Source organism: Gouania willdenowi, chromosome 21 (genome assembly GCF_900634775.1).
Source record: "Gouania willdenowi chromosome 21, fGouWil2.1, whole genome shotgun sequence".
Lineage (NCBI taxonomy): Eukaryota > Metazoa > Chordata > Actinopteri > Blenniiformes > Gobiesocidae > Gouania > Gouania willdenowi.
In genome coordinates this window covers 33,625,449-33,652,780 of record NC_041064.1, presented here as the reverse complement: position 1 = coordinate 33,652,780, position 27,332 = coordinate 33,625,449, and the positions used below count along the sequence as shown (strand labels likewise).

The 27,332-nt window shown below is 37.0% G+C and overlaps 1 protein-coding gene across 15 annotated transcripts in view; it reads right to left on the bottom strand.

The window, feature by feature from the left end:
- LOC114454637 (peripheral plasma membrane protein CASK-like) overlaps window positions 1-4,311 on the bottom strand; it is a 126,815-nt gene extending 122,504 nt beyond the window's left edge. For 7 of the 15 annotated variants that reach the window (XM_028435208.1, XM_028435211.1, XM_028435215.1 and 4 more), the window contains exon 1: window positions 3,761-4,309. In XM_028435208.1, the coding sequence (XP_028291009.1) occupies window positions 3,761-3,834 (74 nt within the window). In that variant the 5' untranslated portion in view covers window positions 3,835-4,309. Of the gene's footprint in view, window positions 1-3,760 lie in introns of all 15 variants that reach the window. The other 8 variants (XM_028435210.1, XM_028435213.1, XM_028435218.1 and 5 more) reach the window with 3 other exon arrangements.
- Between the last annotated feature and the right edge of the window lie 23,021 nt (window positions 4,312-27,332).

Below are 27,332 nucleotides of genomic sequence, written 5' to 3'. Positions count from 1 at the left end.
CATGTGTGAGTGAGCTCTGTAGTGTGGCGTGTTTAGGGGACGGTCTGGGTTAGGATGCACTCAGTGATCCATCTAACTGTGATTTTTATTCTGTTTTGAGAAGTAGAGAAAGCAGAGACTCCTAAAATGAGTATTTTAATACAAAATGAGCTATAATATATATATATATATATTTATATTGGTATACTGTAGGCCAGTGTTTCTCAAACATGGGTACACCCCTAGGGGTGTTTCTCAAATGTACTCAGGCTGAACTACATACTGTTTCATTTCCCTTATTTACTAAGTGAGATTCATTAAAATGTGTGCTAAAATTCATTGTTGTTTTCACAGTATTCTGAACACACTGGCCACGTTTACATAGGAACTTTAATTCCTCTTTAAAGCAGAATAAAAGTCAATTCCTCTTCAACCTGACCTTGTAAACACTTCATTGCTGATGCTAATTTAATTCTGAATTAAACTTAATTCCGAATTAGGTGGCTGGTTTATCTCATTTATAATTCTGAATTAAATAATTCCTTTTTCTTGTAAACAGTTAACAACACTTAAATCCGCTTTAAGTTAATTCCGGCCATTTTGCACATGTACGACTTGCGGCAATGACGCGCTGGGTGATGACATAATCCAACATGGCTGCTCGGAATAGAGCAGACACTGTTCAAAAAGAGACTTAAATGTAGGGATGTGAAAAAAAAATAAATCGATTTCACAATATACCGCGATTTTTTGGGTGCCGATTTTAAATAGTTTTTTTTCATTTAAAAATCCATTTTTAATTTTTTTATTTTTGATATTTGGCAGTGTGTAATGCCTGCAATATTTATGTATACACAGACATTTTATTTTCATATAATCTGTTCAGATCAGTGCTTAAACTGATACAAAAAGATTTGTATCATTCTTATTTTAATGCATTATCAGTAACTCAGGGTGATTTATCCTTAACGTTCTCACTTACAGTTGTTACAATGCCGTCATTATGTTGTCATGGTTACTTTGAGACTTCTACACAGTAGTTTCAGTGAAAAGAAACTTGTTGCACTTTATTTTATGATGGCAGTGTGTAACACTGAAGTTTCTTATTTTCAGTGAAAATGTGCAAAAACACTAATGATAAATAATAAATAGGATGTTTTGAAGCAAATAGTTTTGACTCAATTTGTCCTCATAATGATCAATATCTTCTGATGAACATACACAGACACTTGATTTTTCATCTCTATGTTTAATTTTGATATTAACTGGGTAGAATATTGTGATAATATCGTATCGTGACCCATGTATCGCGATACGTATTGTATCGCAACATCCTTGCCAATACTCACCCCTACTGAAAAGATATAATGAAAAAAGTGGATGGACGGAGGTATAAACATGCAGACATTCACATGGACTTATTAAACACACAGAGATCAGCAAATGAAACAGACTTCATTGGACGGGTGATACTAAAACCCAGAGACGGAGTAAATACGTCCCCGTACGGCTGCACAGGCTGTAATATCACTAAGTTTATCATTGTAACAGTTGTTAGAGCTACTATCTATTTACCAGGGAGCAGCTATTTATTACTGGTTATTGTTTTCTGGAGTTTTACTGGGATTTATTTACTGGTGATTAGTCCATATCTCTCCTCCACTCCATGGACCAATGTGTTATTGTTGAGCTGTTGCTTCAAATCTACAATCAAAATAAAGGTGAAAACAGTTCTCATGTGTGGTGTTCTGTGTTACAGTCGACAATAAAATGTTTAATGTGTGTTTCTCCCGATAGACGCGTTACATCATGTTCTCCCACTGTCCAATCAGAGCCTTCCTAACCCCCAGACCTCAAGCAGAATTAACTAGAGCCCAATAAAGCAGTTTTCCATGTAAACCTCAGTGCGGGAATTACTGTTACCATGTAAACACAAAGCAGAACACTTTAATTCTGAACTGTGTAATTCGGAATAACTAATTCCAAATTAAAAAAACATCATGTAACCGTGGCCACTGTTGTAGTCAGACAAAGCGGTTCAGAAATATTCAGAAATAACAGAAAGTTTGAGAACCACTGATATAGGCGATATTGTAATTTTCTACATCGAAACATAGAAAACTTGATATACTGCATCTTGAATCTTGATATATTTCCCAGCTCTAGTTGTCTGTGCAAAATTAAGATAAATAAACAGATTTACACACACTAGGGCTGGGCCCTATATCTATCTATCTATATATATATATATATATATATATAAATCTTATTTTGTTTTAAAACACTTGTTTTAGGAGTCGCTGCTTTCTCTACTTGTCAGAACAGCAATAAAATCACAGTTAGATGCATTACTGAGTGTGTCCAGACCTTTATCTAAAGAACTCACTCACACATGCTGTCCCTTATAAGAGAAAAAGACTAAAGTGTCACATATTATGCAGCTGTTTGTTAATAAATGTACGTGTGGCATTTTGCACCAGCAGATTTAACTCAGATTTGTATTTTTTGAAAAGACTGAGTTAAAAATAACCAGATTGATGTATCGGAATTTTAAAAAATACATATTGAGATGCAAGTTTTGGTCCATATTGCCCAGCCCTAATTGTATGTTTGATATTGAGCACATCAGTAAGAGCACAGTAACATGTTTAAGTACCTGCAGCATCACACACTCAGGATGTAAAAATGTGTTTTCATGAGGTTTTAAAAAAAGCTCTTTATAGATTTTATCTTTATATACTAGTTGAAAACAGTCATGTGGGAAATTAATAATAAAGCTTATAAAAAATAAAAAAGTTCATGGAGATGATCAGACTATTTGATCCAGAAACACATCTGGTTTGTGGCTCATTTAATCCAGTGGTTTTAGTTGAACTAGATTTATATTTAACAAAGTGAAAGTATAAAAATACAGTTGTTTAAGATTGTGTCGTTTTAGTTTTTCAATAATAATGAAGACAGTTCTAAAATCTATTTACCTTTTTTCCAGAAATTTCAGGTGACCCCACATGGGGTCCCGAACCCAAGGTTGAAAAACATTGATTTAGAAGCTCCTTAATAGATTTATTTCTATAGTTTTTCGCAATTCTGGTGATTTCACACCTGAGGTGGGACCAAGACTATTTGTTAATTTTCTACTCTCTCTCTCTCTCCAGTACCCCCTAATGTACCATTGCGTACACCTTGTGGTACACGTACCCCCATTTGAGAAACACAGTTCTAATCAAGATCATTTCCATCATCATTATAATGATTATCATTTGTAACTAAAAATAAACAATATAAAATGCCATTTTTTAATGCTTTAAATTGTTAATTTTCCACTCTCTCTCTCTCCAGTACCCCTAGTGGTACACGTACCCCCATTTGAGAAACACTGATTGAAAACATGTTTAGTTTCTTGACCCTGCCTCTTAAAGGAATCGGAATTGTTGAAATTCAAAGATGCCCAACCCTAGTGTTGTCCGTGCAATATATAAATAAATTAATAAAAAGATTTAAACACACACACAAAACCAAACAAACACATACACACACGCACGCGCGGGTGTCTGACTCACAACGCCCTGCCCTTTAATCTCTGCAGCAAGTTACCAAGAGCCACTGGGTCAAAGCACAGCGATTACTGCACACACACACACACACACACACACACACACACACACACACACACACACACACACACAGACACACACACACAGTGCACGCGCACGAGCCTCCTGCAGCGTTGCAGGGAATCGAACCTTTGACCAATGAACCGAGCCCAGGGCAGGACACTTACTTCCCGATGACCTCACACAGCTCGTAGACGTCTTCAAACAGAATGTCGTCGTCCGCCATGGTCCCGTTCCTCATGGGGACCTGGTCCCTCGTCCTGGTCCCGGTGTGTGTGTGTGACACCCAGTGGGTGAGCCGAGCCTAGAGTGTCACAGTCAGGAACCTCTGATCCAGCTCAGGAGTCCACCCCGGTTCCGGTCCACGTCTGCACGGCTACCCGGTACCGAACATCACCGTAAACTCCTCCCACCGAACCGATAGGACTGGGTTAGATCCAGGTGGAAACACTCACACACACACACACTCACATCCTAAACCAAGCCAATAAACCTGGAAACACACTTTACTGCGCACATGCACGCGCACGGTCCCGGTCCGCCTGTCGCGTAAAACCCGGAGTGTTCGCTGCGTAACTCGCACGCGTCACCGCTCCGTCGGATTAACGCATTTTTCTCACACCGTGGCCCGTCTGAGCCAGGCTCCGCCCACCGCGAGCTTTAAGAAACTGCCGCTCCGCCGCCATGTTGGCGCGAGGCTGCTCCACAGGAAGAGCCGTGAGGAGACACCGTTAGAGCCAAGATGGAGGACGGGCGGAGCCACAAGGCTTTAGGAACACCGCAGTTTCCCCGCGGAGTTCCTCACACAGCCACAGCCTCATCTCCTTAAACACAGGCTTACGTTCCTACTCTGAAAAGATAAATATATCCCAGTGAAGTCTGAATTACGACATACAGTACACAAGTACTAATTACGAGATACGGAATAACAACATTAAAAGTTACATTTCTAAGATTTAAAACTTTGATAATGAGATACAAAATGCATACCAATGAGATACAAAATAATAATTAGTGTGTTTAAATATGTATGACATTGAAGAAAAAAATTGAGGTTAAAATCTATAAAAATGAGTTGCATAACAATATTTACGACACAATAAACAAAATAACTATCAAATAAATGATGAAAACGCAATTATTAAAAAAACAAACAGTGTTTATAAGAGTAAAAAGTTATAAAAAATAAGTCATTATAATAAATCCCCCAATAATTTCCTCGATTTAAGGAATTATGAGATAAATACATTGTAACTATGAGATAAAAAGTAATAATTATTTGATATAAGTTATTTATTATAAGAATAAAATGCATAGGATAAAAATTCTTAATTTTGAGGCGTAAAGAATAAGATAAAAATGTGTTATTAATTATGATTTATTTTTTAAAACAATAATTATGAGGTCATAATTGCAATATTGTAACTTATAGTTATGAGACACAAAGTTGTTCTACCCAAAATAACTCCATGAAATTAAAGCTGAAAAAGATTAGAACCTTTTTGATTCACTTTATTAACATTGATGTCAGCATTTAGAATAATGAACAATCAGCATTAACACAGGAGAGAAGAAAAGTGTTTTTGTTGCTTTGTGCGTTATAAGTCATTCAGTGCATTTTCTTTCTTTTTTTTGTTTTTGTCAATGCATGTAATTTTTTTTTTTTGTAAGTTTGTATATTCTTGTTTTCTTTTGATTTGCATGTTTTAGAATAATTTTGTGCATTCTTTTTTTAATTTTGTGTATTTTTGTATTTTTCTGTGTATCTTTGATGTTGTTTTTTGTCACTGCATGTTTTTTGTTTTTGTAATTTTTCTTGTCTTTTTGTATATTTTGTTGACAATTTGTACATTATTGTACATTTCTGTATTTTTCTTTTTGGGTGTATTTTTCTGTAATTTGTACATTTTTTGGAGTTATTTTGTGCCAGTTTGAAATCGTAGGGCCGGCAGTAACCCTTACCCGTTGTAAAGTCTAGGTTTCTTTTCAAAATAAAACCACACAGTGCTTTATTGAGCAATGGTCAGCAGTGACAGCATTAAAACACTGCTCAGAGGAAACTCCATCACTCACACTGTGACACACATGGGGAATGGAGGCATTTCTTTGTAGAACAAATCTTTTTTCTCTCTCTCATTTATTGCTTGTAATTGTCAGCGAGTGACAGACTTGTGTGTCCTGACTTTAATGCTTCGTGTCCTCCTGACTGCTGTGAAACTCCATCTGATGCTTCACCATGCCATTGCTAACACACACACACACGCTCACACACACGCACACACACACACACACACACACACACACACACGCACACGCACGCACACACACACTGGAATAGTTGGCCATACTTTTGATTTTATTCTCTTATTTGTGAGAATGCTGTCTGGCTTTTTCCCATGTTTACCTTTTATATAATCAGTGTGTATTTTCTCCGTTTCATCTATTATTAGGCCTTGAAACTTGACCTCTGTTGTATTTGGATTCATGGATCTTTGTCATTGACTTGTCTTTCCTCAGTCACTTTGCCAGTTTTGCTTTTGTGTTTCATAAATAAATGAACTTCTATTTAAACACTGCTACACATTCCTCTTTTATTATCTCTGCATCTGCATCCTCCAGCACTTCATGATGATTTTACATTTTCATTATTGAAATATTGACACGTTTGTGTCTTTATGTTTCCTCTCTTTGGGCTACTTTCAGGGATTTTTCAGGTAAAGTAAGTTATGGTTAGATGCTGGAGTCAAAAGGGTTAGCTCAGTCACAGCAACATCGGTCTACGTCATTTTGTGCAGCCCCCAAAGTAAATTCACAAAATAAAATAAGAAATACACAAAACAACAGCAAATACATACAAAATTACTCCAAAAATGTACAAAATTACAGAAAATACACATAATGATGACAGAAAATACACAAAAGGGACAATAAAATACACTAAAGAACAAAAATACACAAAAGTAAAACCAAATTACATAAGAACACAAACACAAAAAAAGGCAAAAGCACACAAAAGGACGATGAAAATTACACAAAACAACACCAAACAAAAATAGACAAAAGGACAACAAAATACACTAATAAACAAAAATACACAGAAGGAAAACAAATTACAGAAAAATACACAAAAAACAGCAAAATCACACAAAAGAACAGCAAAAATACACAAAACAACAGCAAATATACACAAAAGGACTCCAAAACATACACAATTACAGAAAAATACACATAATAATGACAGAAAATACACAAAAGGATAATAAGATACACTAAAGAACAAAAATACACAAAAAGTAAAACTAAATTACAAATTAATACACAAAAAAGGCAAAAGCACACAGAAGAACAAAAAACACACAAAACAACACTAAATAAACACAAAACGACTCCAAAACATACATAATTACAGCAAAATACACAAAATGACAACAAAAACAAAGAAAAGGACAACAAAATACACTAAAGAAATTCACAAAAGGAAAACAAATCACAGAAAAATACACAAAAACAACAGTAAATATACACTTAACAACCCCAGAACATACGTAATTACAGAAAAATACACAAAAGGACAACACAATACACTGATAAAACAAAAATACACAAAAGGACAACAAATTACAGAAAAATACACAAAAAACAGCAACATCACACAAAAGTACAACAAAATATGCAAAACAATAGCAAATATACACAAAAAGACTCCAACAACATACATAATTACAGTAAAATACACAAAAAGGACTAAAAAAACATACATAATTACAATAAAATACACAACAGGACAAAAAATTACAGTGAAGGAGAACAAAATTGCAGAAGAACAAATACACAAAACAGCAGAAACACGAGCACTAAAGAAATACACAAAATTATAGAAAAACACAAAATACCAACAAAAAATACACAAGAATGACAGAAAAATATTTGAAACATGACCTTCGGATCAGATAAATACATTTTGGGACCATGTTGTGATAAAAATTCCTCATCTCTGCTTTAGTGTTTATCTCAGTCTACCATCTTCAAAGACAAAAAAAGATTCTCAGTGTTTGTGGTGAATTTTAAATAACTCTGATTAAAATAATTGTGCATCTCAATTGTTTGATTCTCGTGTTTTTATCAGTTTGTGTAACTCACAGATGTTTATTTTCTGACAACAGCTCATTTTAATAGGGAAGCGTGTCTTTAGTCTTTTTTCTCGTGGGAAAATGTCCGTCGTTCAATGAGATTCTCCCTCATTTAGCAGCATCTGACTGGCCAGGATTTGTCTGAACTTGCTTGTTCAGTTATTTCCTTTAGGATATAAACAGAATGAGTGGAATTGAAACAGACTAAAGCAGCACAAGAAGAAGAAAAAACCACTGCAGTTTGTTTAATATTAATCATATTCATTCTTTTGTTGGTCCCTTTGGAGAGCTTTCAGTCCTTGTATAAAGTGCTTTATCCGCAGGCTGTTTGTGTTAAAGACGTGTCCTTGGCTGTGTGAGCACTGACAGGTGACGTACTGTAAGTCACTATGAAGAGGAGCTGCAGCTTGATGCATCCATTTATAATGATAATGCTGTACTGCAGTGTTTCTCAAATGGGGGTACGTGTACCCCTAGTGGTACACGATGGCACTACAGGGTAGTGTTGTAGTAGTCGAGACCGGTCTTGGTCTCGAGACCAAATTTTAAAGGTCTCGGTCTCGTCTCGGACTCGGAAGCATTTTGACTCGGTCTTGTCTCGGACTCGAGATTTTCTCTCAAGACCGTTAGAGACCAGCACGAATTCCTGCTATTTTTAAATTTTTTTATAATGTGATAATAACAAGGAGAAGAACGGGATAAAACAATCCGTTATTCATTCTTTAATCCACCCCGTATAATGACCGCAACCTTCCTTAATGTCACTGAGTGACGTGTGTGACACGCACACGCAAGCAGGAGAGAGAGGCGGAGCTAAACATGTCCGCTAACTTGTTGGTTGTGAAATTTGTTTTCACGAACCACAAATAATACATTTGTAAAAGCCTCGCAAACAGGAAACACTCTGTGGTGTGTAGGTGACCAGTCATGATATTTCTTGGCAGAAATGCTTTTAAACACTTGCTGTACATTCAGCTGGCATAAAAATCTTGTTTTCAAATATGTAGAATAATTGTGAATTTATCAGTAGTTTTAATATTTTAGTTCATTTTTACCGGCACCTTTTTTGTCATTCAAATGTATTTAAAATAAACTAAAACTAAAGAGAGAACTTTATTTAACTGTTGAACCATGTCATAATTTTATTTATTTATGTATTTTTTAAAAATTAAAAAAAAAAAATGTTTATGGTCTTGGTCACGGTCCCAGCTTGTCTTGGTCTTGGTCTTGACTCGGTCTCGGCTCCTGGAAGTCTTGGTCTTGGTGCATTCTGGTCTCGGGCAAGTCTTGGTCTCGGATAGTGTGGTCACTACTACACTACTACAGGGGGTACTTGAGTATTGAAAAAAATCTATTCTATCAGTGTTTTTCAACCTTGGGGTGGGGACTTCATGTGGGGTCGCCTGATATTTCAGAAAAATTCATCTTCATTTTTGACATTTTCTAATTATTATTATCTCGTGTTTCTATACTTTCACTTAGTGAAATATAAATCTAGTTAAACGAAAAATGCAGTAAAATAAAATAAATAAATATCTGAGCTCAAACTTTGTGGCCACAAATACAATATTTTTTTTACCATGTCATGTCTGAGGCTTCACAGGGTGGAGGGGGTCACCCTGTCACCCCGTTGAAGCAACTTAAAGTGTTGTTTTATGATGTGTTTTTACAACATGTTTACAACAACCACGTGAGTTCACTTTGCACCAAAAAGTCAGGTGTTATGCATGTGACGTGTCTGCACACACAGAGCTACACGCGCTTACTTATTAACACTTTTAACGGTTTACAACATGAATAAAAACAACACGGTATCGACAAGGGCAACTCAACAACCTCCTCTTTGACTGCATCTGCCGTTGCTACAGCAACAGGTCACACTATCCACCAGGACCGTTAGTAATAGTTTTTTGTGTCTTGGGCTCCGTACAAACATGATCAAAAACTAATTCTAGAAAAACAAGTTCGGATGAACTACGGCCGGGCCCGCGGAACATCTCCGCGCCGAATAACACGTACCACGTTCCAGAAAATTCAGTCAAATAACTCACTTCCTCCGAGTAAAAAAACATCAGCTCATAGAATATCCATGTCAAATTACAGCCCGAATCAACGAGCATTATAGAAGGAGTAGTCATTTGAAAAATGGGGTCCGTGGCACATACGTGGAAATGGGCCCCATTTATATATTGGTATATGCCAATGATATGATACCACCAACTGTTGTAATATTATATAATAAATAAATGAGAAATCAACTTTTTTTTTTTACAAAATGAGATTCTTTAAAATGTGGTACATTTGGTATGGCACTGTTCTAGAGTTCATAAATGTATCTATAATTCTGGTATCTGTACTTGACTTGAGTATTTATTTTTTGGTGACTTTTGACTTTTTTAAACCCATATCTGTACTTTCTACTTTTTACATGAGCTTCTTATTTTTAAGACATTTGAAGATGACACCATGACGTAAAAAGACACAAATATTTGGTCGTTTGAGCTTTTTTTCTGTCAGGCAGCTCCCTTAGTTTAATGGTTTTTAAAAATGTTAAACTAGAAAAACTGCTCTGGGTTTAATTGAGCATTTGCATTTATCTTTTCTTCTTAAAACATTTCATTTACAAATTGTATCTATAATGAATGCTAAATTATTCAGGTGTTCATAAATAATAAGTCATTTCCATGTACCAGTATTCTACAAGTTCTTAAAAAAATAAAACATATGTAACTTGCTGGTCTTATTATTGAAGTGACATTGTTTTCCTTTTTTTGTACATTTAGTAGCATGTCCTGTACTTTTTTACTTTTACTCAAGTTAAGGGAGCAACTTCACTACTTTTACGTTTACTAGAATCATTTTTATTCAAGTATCTATACTTTTACTTATATATACATATACATATATATCTACTGTATATACAGATTCCTTTGTGGAAAATAAATGAAGTTCGTAGTGTGTTAGATTGTGTTTCTTCCTTTTTAAATTTATACATGAAATGTTGACTGTATATGCAAAGGAACCGTGGCAACGATTTATTACCAAAAATGAACGTGAGGGTAAAAGTTTAATTACTAATTTTACTTGTACTGGAGTATTTTATGACTTACATACTTATAAAGTAACAGTACTTCTACTTGAGTAGGATATATCAGTGCTCTTTACACTTCTGTCTATAGTATATGCCCAGAAGCTGCACAGAAGTGTCTCTGTTGTCTTTGTTTCCAGTTTATCTCTCCATCTTAGCCACATTCCTCAGAGTCTAAATGTACACAATGGAAAGAAATCATCTGCATAGGAACATGCAAACACAGGCAGGTTGTGCAACAGCCACACAGAATCACAAGTAAACGGCAAAAGCATCAGTGAAAGTGGACAGTGTATATAGGGAAGGAGGACAATGAGGAGCGGGCCGCTGCCTCTCTAACGTCCTGTCTGCGGAAGCACGTTTTAAAAGCGCACGCATGCTCCAAGTCACATGTTACACACTCACTGAATGCACCAAGTGCATTTCTTTGGAAAACCGACGCCAGTTTGTGTGTAGAGCGCGGCCCATTTGGAGCCGCTCGTCATTAACTTTTAACCAAGACAAATGGAGCGCTTTGTGGAGGCAGGAAGAGAGAGCGGTGCCAGAAATACATCAACGTGTCATTATTCTCATCATGTGGATGATTACAGTGCAGAAAAACGCATAATCACACCAGTCTGCCGCAATGAACATGCTGGGAAAAACACAGGCCTGTGGTTAATGTTTTCAGCCTGGTTTGCCTACGAATGACGATGGTCTGCTGCTTAACACTTTCCTCCAAGGAGGAATTATGAGTTGGAAAAGAAACTTTTTTCAAACTTCAGATGTTATCCTTTTTTTATTGTCATATCTCTTTAAGGATTATAACTATATTTATCACCCTGTAAACGGGTGTAAATTAGAGTTTACACTTGGTCGTACGACAGGACCAACGTGTGATTTATGATTCATGAAACATTCATATTTGGCCAATTTCAGCGTGCAAATGATTAAAATGTGGTAGCTGAATTTGATTGTTATAAACTTGTTACGCTCTTAAATATTCAAACAAACACTTGAAAATGAAAATCCACATCCTCACATCAGAGGTGAAGAAAAACAAAGATGTGTTTTTCCGTCGTGTGAAAACTGGAATTTAAGGAGCTCATTTAAACGCTCCGTGGAAGAGAATAACGCAGGAAGTGAAAACCATTTACGCATTGGGTGGATCAGTTTGAATTTAATTCTCAATAACGGCAAATAATGGTTTAAATGAAATTGTACTCATTCACAACCTAAAAACTTAATCCCTGTTATTTGATCAAAACTATTACATTTTGGTCAAGAAAATTGCACTCCCACCTTAAAATAGTCGACTCTTCCCCATCCCTTCTATTGTCCTACCCTGACTCTCTCTTCCCTGTTCCTTTCCCCCTCACCTAGGTGTAACACTGCCCTCTGTTTTTATACTCTCCCTATAATAAAGTGTTTTTTACCCTTCCTTAGGGAGGGCTGGTGATGGTCACAATTATGCAATAAAATAAATTCATTTATTTAATTGCAATAATGAAACATGCAGTGCTGTCGCAAAAAATATTGCACTACATGTATTGTGCTCCCTCTAAAGCCACGCCCCTCACTCCCATGCACAAGCGTGGATGCTCCAATAGTGGACCTCAGCTCATCGCTTGTATTGTGTCGAAACTTAGTCGTCTCTCGTCTCATTCAGCGTTAAGTAAACACTAAACTTTATCATTAAATATGTTAAAAAACATGACTAAAAACTCTGTTTTATTACAGGTTTACAGCTGCTACAGTTGACAGAGTACATACGATCTTAATTTCTGTCAGGATATAAAGACAGTTTCAATGGAGAAAATTACCTACCCTACCTTTAATATTTTTAACAGTTTCTCAGCATGTTGACCAGTGGCTCAGATACCCTCTTTCTCTTATTTCTGATTCCAAATCCCCCCTTTGTCCGACTACAATGTTTTTCTTAGAAAACAATTTAAAAGATCATAATGATGGAATGAAAGAGTGATAACACACATTTCAAAGAGTCTCATTGTGTAAATAAGTGGAAAGAAACAATATTTAGTGCAGTGGTTCCCAACCTTTTTTGGATCGTGAGCAATGGTGGATTTTGATATCAAGACTTTCTGGTGACCCCAAAGACATTTTTCTAGAATTAGTTTTTGATCATGTCTGAGTTTAGATTTTTTTTTTTTTTAGATTTAGATTTCACAAAGTGAAAGTATAGAAATACAGTTGTTTAAGATTGTGTGTTGTTTTTAATTAGACCCCATTTAAACTCCAGGCAACCCCACGTGAGGTCTCGACCCCAAGGTTGAAAAACACTGAATCAGTGGGTCTTGAATAGATTTATTTCTATAGTTTTTATCATTTCCGGTCATGTCACGCCTGGGGTGAGACCAAGACTGATCTCTCTCTCTCTCAAGTACCCCCTGTAGTGCCATTGCATACCCCCATTTGAGAAACACCAGTGTAGACTACACTACACATACTAAAACAACACAGTTGGAGCTGTAACACAGAGTGTGTGGCTCAGAAGTTGAAAACATCCGACTTAGTGTTGAGAGTTTGAAGGAATGTTTCAGCCTCTCGGAGGGAAAAGGAAGGTTTACTGGGAGTTAGCTGCTGGACCTTCATGGAATTAGTCTGGAGGGCAGCAATTAAAACACCATTGGAGTCTCTTCAATCTCCATCCGTCCACATCCCCCAGACTCACTGGGGTTACCATGGAAACTGCCTCTCTCCTCTCTCCTCCATCCTCAGTTGCTCTTACATCCTAATCTCGTTCTCTCTCTGCCTGCATTCATCATGTTAATGGTTATGTCTTCATTATCGCCAAGGACTGGAATATCACCCATTTCACCTGTTTCCTCCTCTTCATTCTCCATCATGGAACCATATGTGGGATTAAAACTGAGAAAGTGTTATTGGTGGTTCTCAACTGGTGGATTGGCGCATAAAAGTGGGTCGCGCAATGCTTTTAATTCCAAATTTACATGCTAAATTTATAACAGCTGACACCCATCTATTGTAGTATCTAACTGTATATGATGACGTCATTTGAGTGCCCCCAACTAAACTTACTTATTCTTATCAAACTACTCATTTCATAAACTTCTCAAACTGCACCCTAATCTCATTAAACAGACTTTAGAAATAGATGTAAACACAATATAAGTAAGATTATTCATTCTATTATTAAAACTGTTGGATAATTAGATGTCCATTTGTCCCGAACAATGAAATAAAACCAAAAGAAGTGAAGAAAACCAGCTGTTTCTCTATTAACACTGTCATTCTAAGGATTTGTGGACCATTTTTTTGACAAATTATCAATTTTATTGTAATATTTTACCATAAAAACTGTTTTATTTTGCCTTGTTGTAGTTTTTTCCCAACTTGATGTGACTGTGTTATTATTATTATTAGTAGTATTATAGTATATATATATATATGAAACTTAAAATGGAGAATTAAACAGATTTTATTAAACCAAGAAATAACTTACGAATCATGTTTTGTTATTATTTTCCATCTTTCCCCATCAGCTCTACAAAAACGTGTTTTAACAACATTGAATAACTACGAAAGTATAAGTTTTTAATATATTGTTTGTTTTGTCTAGTTTTTTTTTTTTTTTGCAGAAAGTACCATGCATTTTAATCTAATTTTAGTCCGTTAAAACCACAAAAAATGAAATTACAATCACACACATTTACAAATATTAATTGACAAAAATAACACTGTTCAGGGATTTCATGAATGAGGTTCCACGCTCATGTTTTGTGATGAATTTAATTTTCAGTTATTAACTGCAAGTTGAGTTAATAATGATAAGATGAGATGTGATAAGGAAAGACAAGAGTAGACGAGACAAGAACGCACAAGGCAAGACTAGCAGAGGTGAAAGTAATGGATTACAAGTACTCACATTACTGTAAATAGTTTCTTTTATGGGTTATTGGGCTAAATGTAAAACAATGTACGCTAACGTGGTCTTCTCATCATAAAATGGATAGTTTGGTAAGTAGTAGACATAGTTTTATGAAAATGTCCTATAGGCCTTGTCTGCGTTTGGACGTTATTTATGCGATTTTTTGTTAATTTATTAAATGCTTTCATGTTAATTAAGACCAGCATTTTTTCCAATTACAATTATTTTTTTATCCTCAGGAAGTCAATTAACATTACGTTCCCAATTACTAAAGTTCAATTACAATTAATCACAAATACTGAGCTTGAAATAAACAACCTAATAAAAGTTAACATTCCTCTTGTGTTAGCTTCCTGTTAGCATCTCTAATGATAACAGGTCCTAAATCAGCTGTAAAATACACTAAAAACAAATATCTATCATCTAATATCTTTCCTATCTATTGGTTACATTGTTAGACTTCCTAATCAATGAAAATATAGGTTTTAACATTTTTGGTGTGGGTGTCTGAGCATTTTTTGTCAGTATACACCCAGATTTCAATATTTTTTTCTAAATGGTAAAATGTGGGAAATCTTGATATGAAACATATTTTAATAAATTAGAACTGTACATAGAAATTTAACATGGTTAAAAAAAAAAAAAGTGAATGTAACCATGTCGGAAATAAACTGAATAAATAAATAAAAATAAATGGTTCCCCAGTTTTGCGTTAAATCATATTTGACAATTTTCCATTGCAATTACAATTACAAAGTCAATTATTTGAACTCAATTACAATTTAATTACAATTTCGACAGTAACAGATTTTTAAAATCACAATTACAATTAAAATTACACCATAATTGTAATTGATTACAATCATTTGACCCCAACCATGGTTTGTGTGATTAGTGTGTTTGTGTAGTCTTTTTATATTATGGTTTTCTGGTAGTTAGGTTAGTGTTGAGTTCCTGTTTGGGATTGTTTCATTTGAAACCCTTGTTTTTTAACGTTTTTGTGTTAATAATGACTTGGTTTTCTTTTAAACCCTCTGAGTTCTGTGGTACAATGATTCCTGGGTTACCCTTCTCTATCTCTGTTAGTCCTGCCCCCCCACCCCTACCCTCGGCCCCTCCTGGACACTGATGGAGATGTAAAACCTTCCTTCACGCAGAGGAGATAGAAAATGGGAGCATCAGGGAAAGAGGGACTATTTTAGGAGTCCTCTACATGAAGAAGGATTTAGTTCACAGAAAGTCTCCTCCTCTTCCTCCATCGTCTCTGCTTCTTCCTCTGTGGTGGATTTATCACTTTGAACCTGCAGGATGAGAGACTAACACATCGAACCAGGGATGAAATTAAAAGCTGGGTTTTCTCATTGGATTTGATGAGTCTCTCATCTCCGCACTGAGGATTTCCTTTGGGAATACAAGGATAGCACAGCTCACCAAACACGAGTCAAAGGTCAATGTCACCAGTATGTAGGATGTATCATAAGAAACTACAGATCCAAAGATCCGAAAGGTACTCGAATCAGCAAAAATTAATTATAACCAAATTATCCATCAAGGCACGTTTGACATACTGCTGTTTAACATGGAACGATGCAACTGCAATGAATGATGCTCAGGTGGTAGAGGGGTCATTGGGGGATTGATAGCTAGTGTTGGGGAGTAACGGATTACATGTAACGGCAATACGTAATTGGATTACAAATAATGAGTAACTGTAATCCATTACAGTTGGTAATTGGATTACAGGAAGATTGTTGAAATCAAAGGATTACACAATATTACTTCTCTGTTTCACAGATAATTCACTCTCATACAAATAAAAAACTTTGCGGAAAATTTGCGTCCGTCACTCAATTGTAATGATGTTGTAAAACAAGCAGCGGGAGAGAGACGTGGAACGGGAGGCAGAGCTGGAGCCAGAACCAGTAAGAATGAGTTTGTTGAGAAGACGCATTGAGATAACGGCCAGAAAAAAACTTGCTCCGTCTGGAAATATTTTCTGCTGAAGACTGACAAAGTTTTACAAAACTTTCCAGATATTTCAACAGGGCAGAATCTCATTAAACAGCAGATTGTTCACTGCTAGCAAGCTAACGTTAGCTTCACTTCATATGTTGAGTATCAATGTAACGATGTCAGGGCAGAGAATAATTTATCTATGTGTTACACGGCTGAAGGATGAATCGCAACCATGGAAAGTAACCACGTAAATTACAATATTTATTCACAGGCAGAAACAAACTGCTTTGATTGTAACATATAATTGTTAGTTTAATGTCACATATGTTAGTTCTACCCCAGGTGTGTAGTATAAGTTTTCAGTGAAATGGTCCTATACTTTTGAGACTTTAGGTTGGTTCTTCTTCTGTTGCGCAATTCTTCTTCACACAAAAATGCACATTTTTGAAGTCAACGTTATCAATTATGTTACTAATCACTTTTGCATTATTGTATATGATACACACATTGTGGTTGGCGCGAATCTCTATTTTTTCTTCCTCTCCCCCGGCAAGAATCTGTGTGTGAATGTTCAGAGTGTCAGGGACTCCAAAAGACAAACATTGATGAATAAAGAAATAAGAGAAATATATTTCACTGCGAACTGTCAGAATCCACTATTGGCCTGGGAATAATCACTTGGAACCTTACAAGTACCCGGGTATGTGCCCCCTAGGCCAGGAGAGAGTGAAGGAATGCTGGGCAAATGAGCAGATATTGTGAAGCGCTTTGAGACTACTGTGGTGGGGCGCTGTATAAATCAAGTCCATTTACCACTTATTTCAGGGGTTTTTCTGACAGCCTGTGCAGCAGCAGATTCATGTTCCATCACATTGCTGTCATTTTGATGGTTAAGGAGACTTGACGATGTTTTCCCTCCTCGTTTATGATTCCATTTTGTCATTTTTGTCCCTTTGCGGTTTTGTGACTTTTTATGCATTTTGTCAGTGTTTTCGGAGATTTCTTTTGTGTATTGTTTTGTCTTTAATATTTAATGGCGTGGGGGAAAAAAGGAAACCTGCAGAAGAATCTTTGCGTTCAACACATTGCAGGAGGGGAATGTGCTTTGCTCTAGCTGTGTTTCCATTAAAAGATTTTACGCAAAATAAAAGCGATATTTCTAAATGTCAACAAAGTATAAATGCGCTTTGAACGTGTTTCCGTTGAAGGTTGTTTTTGGGGTGGAGCCACGTAACTCCCGTGAAATATCATCCCGCGAAACTTCTGTGCATGAAGATGGACGCTCTAAACCTCCTTAACATTCCGCATTCCTTTGTTGTTTCACACCTAATGTGGCAGTAATAATTCTAAAGTAAAATGCTAAGAAATGTCTCAGTCTCATCCTCTGTCCACAAGTATCGCGCCATGTTTTCGCAGAGGTACATTTGCTGAAAAAGTGTTTCCATAGTGCTTTTGCGATACATTTTGATATCAAAACATCTGAAATTCCTCCTCATGAAAGCATTAAAACTTTTTTGTGATATGTGAGTGTTTTTTTTTTTAAATTCAGGTGTTTCCATTACCAGTTTTGATTGAGCTACTTAGATTTTGCGCATCTCCAAGGGTAATGGAAACCCAGTGTCTGGGACTGGGAAGGAACTTTATACCAGCTGGCAGCAACCAGTCCCTAATGTTTTGGTTAGCTTAGCACGTAGCTGCACTGGCTAAGCAGGGTGAAAGGGAATCAGAATCAGATGCACTCATCATCTTAAATGGCTAATAAAAAAAAAGTGTATAAATATATATATATATATAAAGAAATATGCCATTATTTGCTGAAAAATGATCAAACAGAAAAATATCATACATCCTTCCTCTGGGGTCATCTGGAACTGGAAAACTACTAAATGATGCAAAGATGGAGGGAGATAATGAACGATGTTTCGCTAGTCAATTCCTGACAGGAACAGGGAGAAGAATTGTTTAAGTGATTTCTGCAGGAAAAGCCTGCAGACACAGAATGATCCCACTGAGTCTGAGATTTGGAACATTTACTGGGAGATTGCACATGATTTCACCATCGAGTGAACATTTGAGGGGGGTGGGGGCGGGTGGGGGGGTTAAGGCTGTGACTACGGCTCAGAGTCCCTCAACACAATCCAGTCCACAGCTTGTGATGGATTGGAAGGCAAATTGACAGTGTCAGATTTCATATGGCAGGCAGCTGCAGGGCAACGAGGAGGGGATAGGGTCTCTGTGGGGGGGCGGCGCCAAGCCAAGGGTCGGAGGTGGAGTAGTGATGTCATGCATTTGGTTTAAAATCTGTATTGAACTGTACTGATATACAGCAGTCAGTGTGTGTTAGCTACAGTAACACAACATACACTGGGAGTGACTCTTCAGTAGGATGAATTTTAACCATTAATCCTCCCATTATCCTTGGGGTCAATTTGACCCCATTCAATGTTCATCATTCAAAAAAATCATAGTTGACTTTTTTGTGTCATATTTAAAGAGTTTTCTTAATTTGATTGGTCCAATTGATTTAGCCTAAAATCATCAGGATGATATTTTTCAATATGATGAACATATATTGCACACGAGTGTTACTCTGGGTTCAATTTGAACCTAAGCTCAGTTTCAACTGAGCCAGGCCCGATTTTGTTTTGAATCTTTCCTGCTTAAAACATTTTAAACAGCTCTTTCACAGTGAAAGTGACGTAGAGGAGAATGTGTCTGAGACAGAGGACTTCATAGTGAATAACCCCAAATATGTTACAAAAAGAAGATAAAAATAGTACATAAATATGTTTATGAGAGGAAAGGAGGTCACCAACATCAATCAATATGGTTCATTCTGTGCGAGTCATAAATGTGCACCCCAAATTAGAAAGTATGTGTATGTTGCCAGAAAATATGAGAAGATTTGAATAAAAATTATTCAAGATAAATACATTTTTATTTGAAAAGTTTGGCCTGATGGTGGCGCTAGAGAACAGGTCAGGGTTTCATTATCGAGGGTTTATTTATGTATTCAACAAATAAACAAAGTGCCTGACACAGAAACTTGGTCAATAATTTTCTGAAAATCACTTTCTGGAGGTAAATATCCATGGGCCAGATTGACCTCACGGGTAAAATGTGTTAGTCATAGTTGAGGATAATAGGAGGGTTACGATGATACAAAGATGGTTCAAACCAAGCCTGAGTGACTGTAGTCAGAAACCTAGCGCTGACCAAGCATGATCAACCCTTCTCGTTCCAGTTTTCAAACATTTCTTAAATAGTGAAGCGAGCAGATACGCCTGTGTGGAGACAGGAGGGAGGAGATGGAATCCCTACGCACTCCTTCTGCACTTACACGTTGACAAACAAGGGGCAGCAAAACTAAACCAAACATCAATATCAGGGATTAAAAACAAAACAAAAATGGGGTCTAAAACAAAACCCTAAATGAACAAGTTCCGATGAACTACGGCCGGCCCACGGAACGTCTCCGCACCAAAGAGCACGTATCACTTTCCCGAGAATTCAGTGAAACTACTCAGTTCCACCGAGTAAAACAAATGAAATTGTGAGACGTAAAATTGTAATCTATGTTGAATTGCCTTTGATACAATAAATCACATGACTATGTTCTGATAAATTTAGAAATCACCAGTAAAGGGGGTGGGCCCTCGTCCCCCCTTTCAAAAGGGTCTCAGAGAGGCTCTTGACATCCGCTAATAAAATATCCATATCAAATTACAGCTCGATTCAATGAGCATTAACTGAGGAGTAGTCATTTGAAGAATGGGACCTTTGGGGGCCGCCTGGTGCACATACGGAGTAATGGGCCCCATTCATATATTGTATTGGTATGTGTCAATGAGTCGGTACCAACAACTGTCGCAATATTTGACTCACAAATAAATGAGAAAACAACTTTAATGAAAATTGCCTGAAAAAGGGGGGGGGGGGTCCCCGGGCCCCTATTCAAATTGTGCGAGGCATAATTGTAATCTACGTTGAATTATCTTTGAAACGATATATCAGACAACTATGTTCCCATAAATTTGAAAATTATGCCCCCCATTTCCTACCCTATTTCAAAAAAAGGGCTCAGAGCGTCTCATCATATTCATTCATAGAGTATTCATACCAAACTGCATTCCGATCTAACAAGAACTAACAGAGGAGTAGTCATTTGAAGGGGTAATGGGCCCCATTTCTATATTGGTGTATACTAATGTCAGTACCACCAACCGTCTTAATATTTGACTTGCAAATAAATGAGAAATTGACTTTGTTTTTTTTCTTCTTTTGGGGCCCCAAATAAAAAATCGGGCTCCGAGTGTCGATGCGTACACATTCATAGATTATACCTACCAAATTTCAGCTCGATCCATTCCCAAATAATAGAGGAGTAGTGATTTTAACTAGTGCAAACAACAAGAACAAGAACAACAACAACAACAACAAGAACGGAGTGCACAGCGTTTTGATTCCGGTAAAAAAGAGCAGCATTGGGACTCAAACCCACAACCAAGGTATTAGTACAAACCTCATTTGCCACCTTAACATAATGAACAGATAATCCAACTCACAAAGCATTCCACTCAAAAAGCCTGGATTACGCTACAGAGAGAGTTTATATAATTATGAACAAAGGTCAAACACACCAACAGATTGTGACAATGGTGAACTTTTAATACTGGTTTTCTGTCCACATATTAACATCTGATTCTCAACAATCACATTTTAAACCAAGACTCACCAATGGCTTTTTCAGACATGGAGTACAATAGTCTCAGACTTGATCTGATCCAGGTCTAAATGAAGGCCTGGTTCAACCTCAGATTAAAGACAGTTTGCCTTTTGTGCGTTATGCAAATGGAACGACCGAAAGACTAGCACGATGCTCAAAAATATCCAGTATCATGAAATAAATTTCATGATACAGATTGTGCAAACAAAGACAAATAAGCTTTTATTTGACTCAGTAAGGGAAAAAAACCCCTGTAACTTTTGCCTTATAAGTATTCCTGAACAAGAAACAGGCCTTAAACTTTAAAATCTCATTCAAAACTATTTGAAAATGCAGTTTATGTAAAAACGTTTGACTTTTATTTGTCAAATATCTACTTTCAACTTTTGTTAGCATTCCAAATGTATTGTCCAAATACTTCAGTTTATGTCATCTCCAGTCTTCTTCATTCATTCATACAGTTTTGGAAAAACAAACAAACAAACAAAAACTTCTTGAGTTTTAAAGGGCTTATTAAAGTTTTATCCTCAAACTTCACTCTATGATATTCACTTTTCAACTTCGAGTTTGTTAGTTTGTAAGGAAAAATGCATTTTGATATATTTAGCACATTAGCTAGTTTCTATTTGTATTCCCCACAGAGTTCAAACATAAGAAAGCACAAAACCAAGTCAACACAATCTCATAGACAGCACCACATTACAGTGCAATACAATAAAGACAGGAAGAGCAAAAACAATCAATAAATACTTTTTCACATTTCCTACAATATGTGTCTTTGGCTTTTGATGAAATAGGAAGAGAAAATACCAGATCGTATTTATCAATATAGTGTTTCTAAAAGGAGGGGAAAGTGCTGCTGATACACTTAGTTTGATGGTTTTTAGACGCCCTCATGTGGCAGAAGGTAGAACTGCAGGACAAACTGCATTTAAAGGATTGGAGGGAAAACTGGATTAATCCCATAAATCATCAATCAAATAACATTTTTCGTCAGATTAAAGCAAGACTACAAAAGGACAAAGACAATTTTAACAACAAATAAAATCTGAATGAAAATGTTCTTACAGAATCCATTAGAATTAACTTTGTTAGATAATAATAATCAGTAGCTAATTTTGTGGTAAGTGGCGGGGCATAATTATTAAAGAGCTAATCTGAGGTAATCTGTGTGGGGAAGTTAAGACATACCAATAGCAGCTAAACAATGGAATTCAGCTGAATGAAACACGACTGAAGCTAAAAATATTCCCAATGATTAATACTAAAACATATATTTGTCAGAATACCATTTTATAAGCAGTTCTACTTCTCTTTATATTGACTGTTGGTGTTTTGCTGTCATCCATCAGACCTTTGGTAATTGGTTTAACTGGTTGTTCTTTCAGGGCTATCAGTGGTGTAGTGGTTAGCAAGTCCACTTTAAAGCAAGATAATCTTGTGGTCAAGTCCCCCCTCAGTGGTCAAAAGTTTTCATTACAGTTTTCCCAAATTCATTCAAAAAATTACAATTGTTAATATAATGAACATAAAATTTTAAGTGCCATAAAACAGAATGCATTAGTGTTAATTTCATGTTACAGGTGTTAGTTCTACCTCAGGTGAGTAGTATAAGTTTTCAGTGAAATGGTCCCAAACTTTTGAGACTTTAGGTTGGTTCTTCTTCTGTTGTGCAATTCTTCTTCACAATGTAAATGATGAAGCAACACTGCACCCAGCAGGTCATGTATGGTACTGCAGCAAAAATGAAATGAAAAGCAGCCGCCGGCCTGATTTTATCGTGAATTTACAACATTAAACAACGCGTCAACGCACATTTTTGAAGTCAACATTATCAATTATGTTACTAATCACTTTTGCATTATTGTACATGATACACACATTGTGGGTGGAGTGAATCTCTATTTTTTCTTCCTCTACCCCGGCAAGAATCTCCGATGTGTGTGAGTGTTCAAACTAACAGAGTGTCAGGGACTACAAAAGACAAACATTGATGAATAAAGAAATAAAATAAATATATTTCACTGCAAACAGTCAGAGTCCACCATTGGCCTGGGAATAATCACTTGGAACCTTACCAGTACCCGGTTTGTGCCCTAGGGATGGGCAATATGGACTAAAAAAAAATATCCCGATAATTTCTGGTATTTATCACGATAACTATAAACATCAGGATAAATAAAAAACTATAAATACATAAAACAACTCCCAACTTAAAGAGTTAACTGGTTCCTTACAAACACAAATACATTTGAATACATCAACACATTAAAAATCAGTGCATGGGGATCACTCTATTAGTGTTATTGTACAAAATTAATTTATTTCCTCACTTAAAATGAAATTATTTTCTAAAAAAACTAAAAAAAAGCACATGAAAAGCACAAATAACTCCATCAGTGTTTTTACTGTTGCTGAATCTTGTTTCATTCATCTTATGAGTTACATAAAGTTATGGTTAATAAATAACTCTCTGATTCCCTATAATTAAACCAGATCAAGCTGATGACTTAATCATTCAGTATATTTAGGTGTAATAATCTCAATAGTTACATTAGTCTAATACGTGAAATATAATTAAAAAATATTGCGTTTCACAAGTTTGGGCGGATGCATAGTGACATTATTATGCTAACATTTATTTCACATGTGTGACATGTTTAGCTTTTATCTTTTCATACAAGTGTTAAATCTGACCATAAACAAATCGATGGCTCTCTGTGGCTTTATGACAGTAAGACTTTTTTTATTTGGTCTATTCCGTATATGGAGTGGTTAGCATTAGCTCTTAGCCCTGTCTGTGTGTCGTGTGTTAGCTTAGCATAATTAGCTTTAGTTGAGTTTCCAGTTCATAATCGTTGCTACGGGTTCATTTCTGTCCCCATGTTTGTGGAACTTTGGGTGGATCTGACGGAAGAACTTTGTTGGATGGTTGTCTGGTTTTAACCAAGTAGTGGTCCATGATGTATCGCAGCTCGGCAGCTCCAGGTAGCCGTGACGATCACCGCCGTCTGTGGGTGTGAGAGCTGGGGGCAGGAGGCGTGGTGCACACCGCGGCCGCAGAGGCTTCGCTGCGGAGCTCCCGTAAACAGCATTCCGTTCCAGAGAATATAAGTTGACAACATACAGGGGCAGTTTGTGGAACAAGGATTTTATGGGCATTCTTGGCTAAATTGAGGGACAAATGGCCCATGGCCCTCGCTACTTTCCAACATGGGAATTTATCGTTTATATCGTGGGATGACATATTCTTACCGGTGAGAATATTTTTGACGATAAATCATAAACGATAAAATATCACACATTGCTAATGTGCTCCCTGGGCCAGGGGAGAGTGAAGGAACGCTAACAACCAGGATTACCTAGCTCACTTCATCATCGCACAGGACTTGCGGACATTCTCTGTATCTCATACCTCCACCTCTCCTGCCCTGGCACTTGAACACAGACCGTGTGTGGACTGGATATGGCTTTGGGAGCAGTTGGAACCTGTGGAGAGGGAAATGGAGAAGAGGGAGATGAAAAGGGAGGCTTTGTCGCTAGATTCGGAGTAAGATGCCATTAATTACTCATGTTTCTTTGCGAACCTGGTGCTGGACGTGGCAGTGGTACCGCTACTACTCTGACTTCTTCATGGTCACAGCCGTAAGGCCTGATGATCCTTCACCAGCTCCACCTGCTTCTCCCAGGTCCACTGGCAGCATGCAATCGCCCCAGTCCTGCTCTATTCTGATTGGGAACCCCTCCAAGACCTGTTCCAAGCATGACAAGGCCCATGAGCCTCCTCTCCCCCCATGGACTCACCTGCAGCCACTCTGAGTGGGCGGTCTGAAGGACCCAGAGCTCCGGAACTGATGACAATGGTCTTCAAGGAAGTGCTGGCTCTACTGCTCTGCCCTATTCTAGAATGTTCAGGAATGGGACGAGAAACACAACAACCAGTTTGATGAATTCATTATTCTGCATTAAATAATTCTGAATTAAAGTATTCTGCTTCTTGTTTACATGGAAATAGTAATTCTGAATTGAGGTTTACAATGAAACATGGTTATTTGCCTTTAATGAATTGGGGTTGGGAAGGGTTTTGATTGGACAGGGGGTGAATGTGAGGTATTCACGGGAAAAAAACACACAAGTCTTTTTGGCAACAATATAGAAGACCACATAATAAGAACTATTTTCACTTTGATTTTGATTGTAGTTTTGAAGCAGCAGCTCGACTATAACATACTTTCACTTCTTGAGTTTCACTTTTGTCAGCTGATCAGGAGATAGATTACCGACCGTACTTTGGCAATCAAAGCCAGATATTAGTGCAATGGCTGCTCTACCTCCATCTAAGGGATTTTGAGTGAAAGGAGAACTTCATGATGACCCCGTCATTAGTGAAGTTCTGTGTCCTGGTGCAGAAGGTCATGTCTCTGATGAAGCTTGTTCATTTGGGTTTAATTTGCCGATGTCCGTGTAACTGTAGTAATTCTGTGTGAATGTCCACATGTTTATGCTTCTGTCCATCCACTCTTTTCATTATATCATGTCTTCTGAGGCTCTTATTAAAGGGGACATATCATGCTAAATCCACATTTTTAGCCCTTAAATGCATTTTGATGTATATTTAGATTGTTTAGAAGCACAGAAAAGTTCAAATTAATCTCTTCAGGTGCTCCGTTGATATCTTTATATTCTGTTTTGGTGATATCTGTTTCGATTTCGATTCTCTATTACGTTTTTTGAACAATAACGTCAGCGGAACTGCCAAATTAGTACATCGACTCCAGGCCCAACACTTCGAGCAATCCGCCATTTTTATTTCTCGCTTTTATTTTGTAGCCCAAGCTCAAGGATGCCGAAGTAACGAGAGGATAAGTCAAAATGTTTGGTTGTTGGATGTAGTAACCCACACGCTTCATTACACCGTCTCCCAGCATCAGAACCTTTTCAAAGTGTCTGGTTGAGTTTTATTTTTCACGGAAATGTACCCACATCTGTGGGTAAGGTCATTTTTGTGTGTGTGAAGCACTTCAAGGATGACTGCTTCATCAACCTCCACCAGTATAAAGAAGGATTTGCCGAAAGACTTTGTCTGATTGAGGGTTCAATTCCTTCTATCTTTGGAGACGACGAACAGAGTACTTCGGTAAGCTGTAAATAACGCTAAAAAGTGTGATGATAAGACGTCTGTCATTGTTTTGTTAGCATTAGCAGTTGCACCGTCTTCATATGTTAGCGCTGTGTGCTTGTTTTAGATCCTTGATGATATGGCCTACGTGATTTAATTTAAGTCTAAAGTTTTCATTAGTCATTTCATTTTGCCGTTTTTGTCTCCGAAAAGACTGTATTAAAATGCCTTTCGTGACGTTAGCTTGGCGCTAGCGTTAGCTCGGTGCTTGTGTTAGCTCACTTGTTAGGGTTCTGCAGGTTCATCATCTTCATTTTCATCTCACTCCGCTGGGTCAGACTCTGGCTCGAACATGTAAGGCTGGATGGACAAGTCTTCTGTTGTTGACATTGTGTAAATAACGTGTGATTAAACATAGCCGTATCTCTTCTATCAAACTACAAAAATGACCGAGCAGGGTGGAGTTGAACCTGGAGAGGGGGCGGGGTATGGAGTGTCTCATTTGCATTTAAAGAGACAGCACCAAAACGAGTTGCTCTCAGAAGCACATCAGAAAAGGGGTAGAAAAGGGGTGGAGCTATAATAATGAGGAATTCAGACCCAAGCAGTGCAGTTCCGCTTTATATAGACCACAACTGTATGATTTATATGTAAAAAGGAAGGATTTCCTCAGGGATGGGTTAAATGCAGAGGACGAATTCCATTAATGTACTAACATTACATGGCCAATTAAAGGCGAAAGCCCCGATTTAATCTTTTAAAACCATGATATGTCCCCTTTAAATAAATAGCCTTGGTGTAAGTACCAAATGTGTACGGGCTGGCAGATTA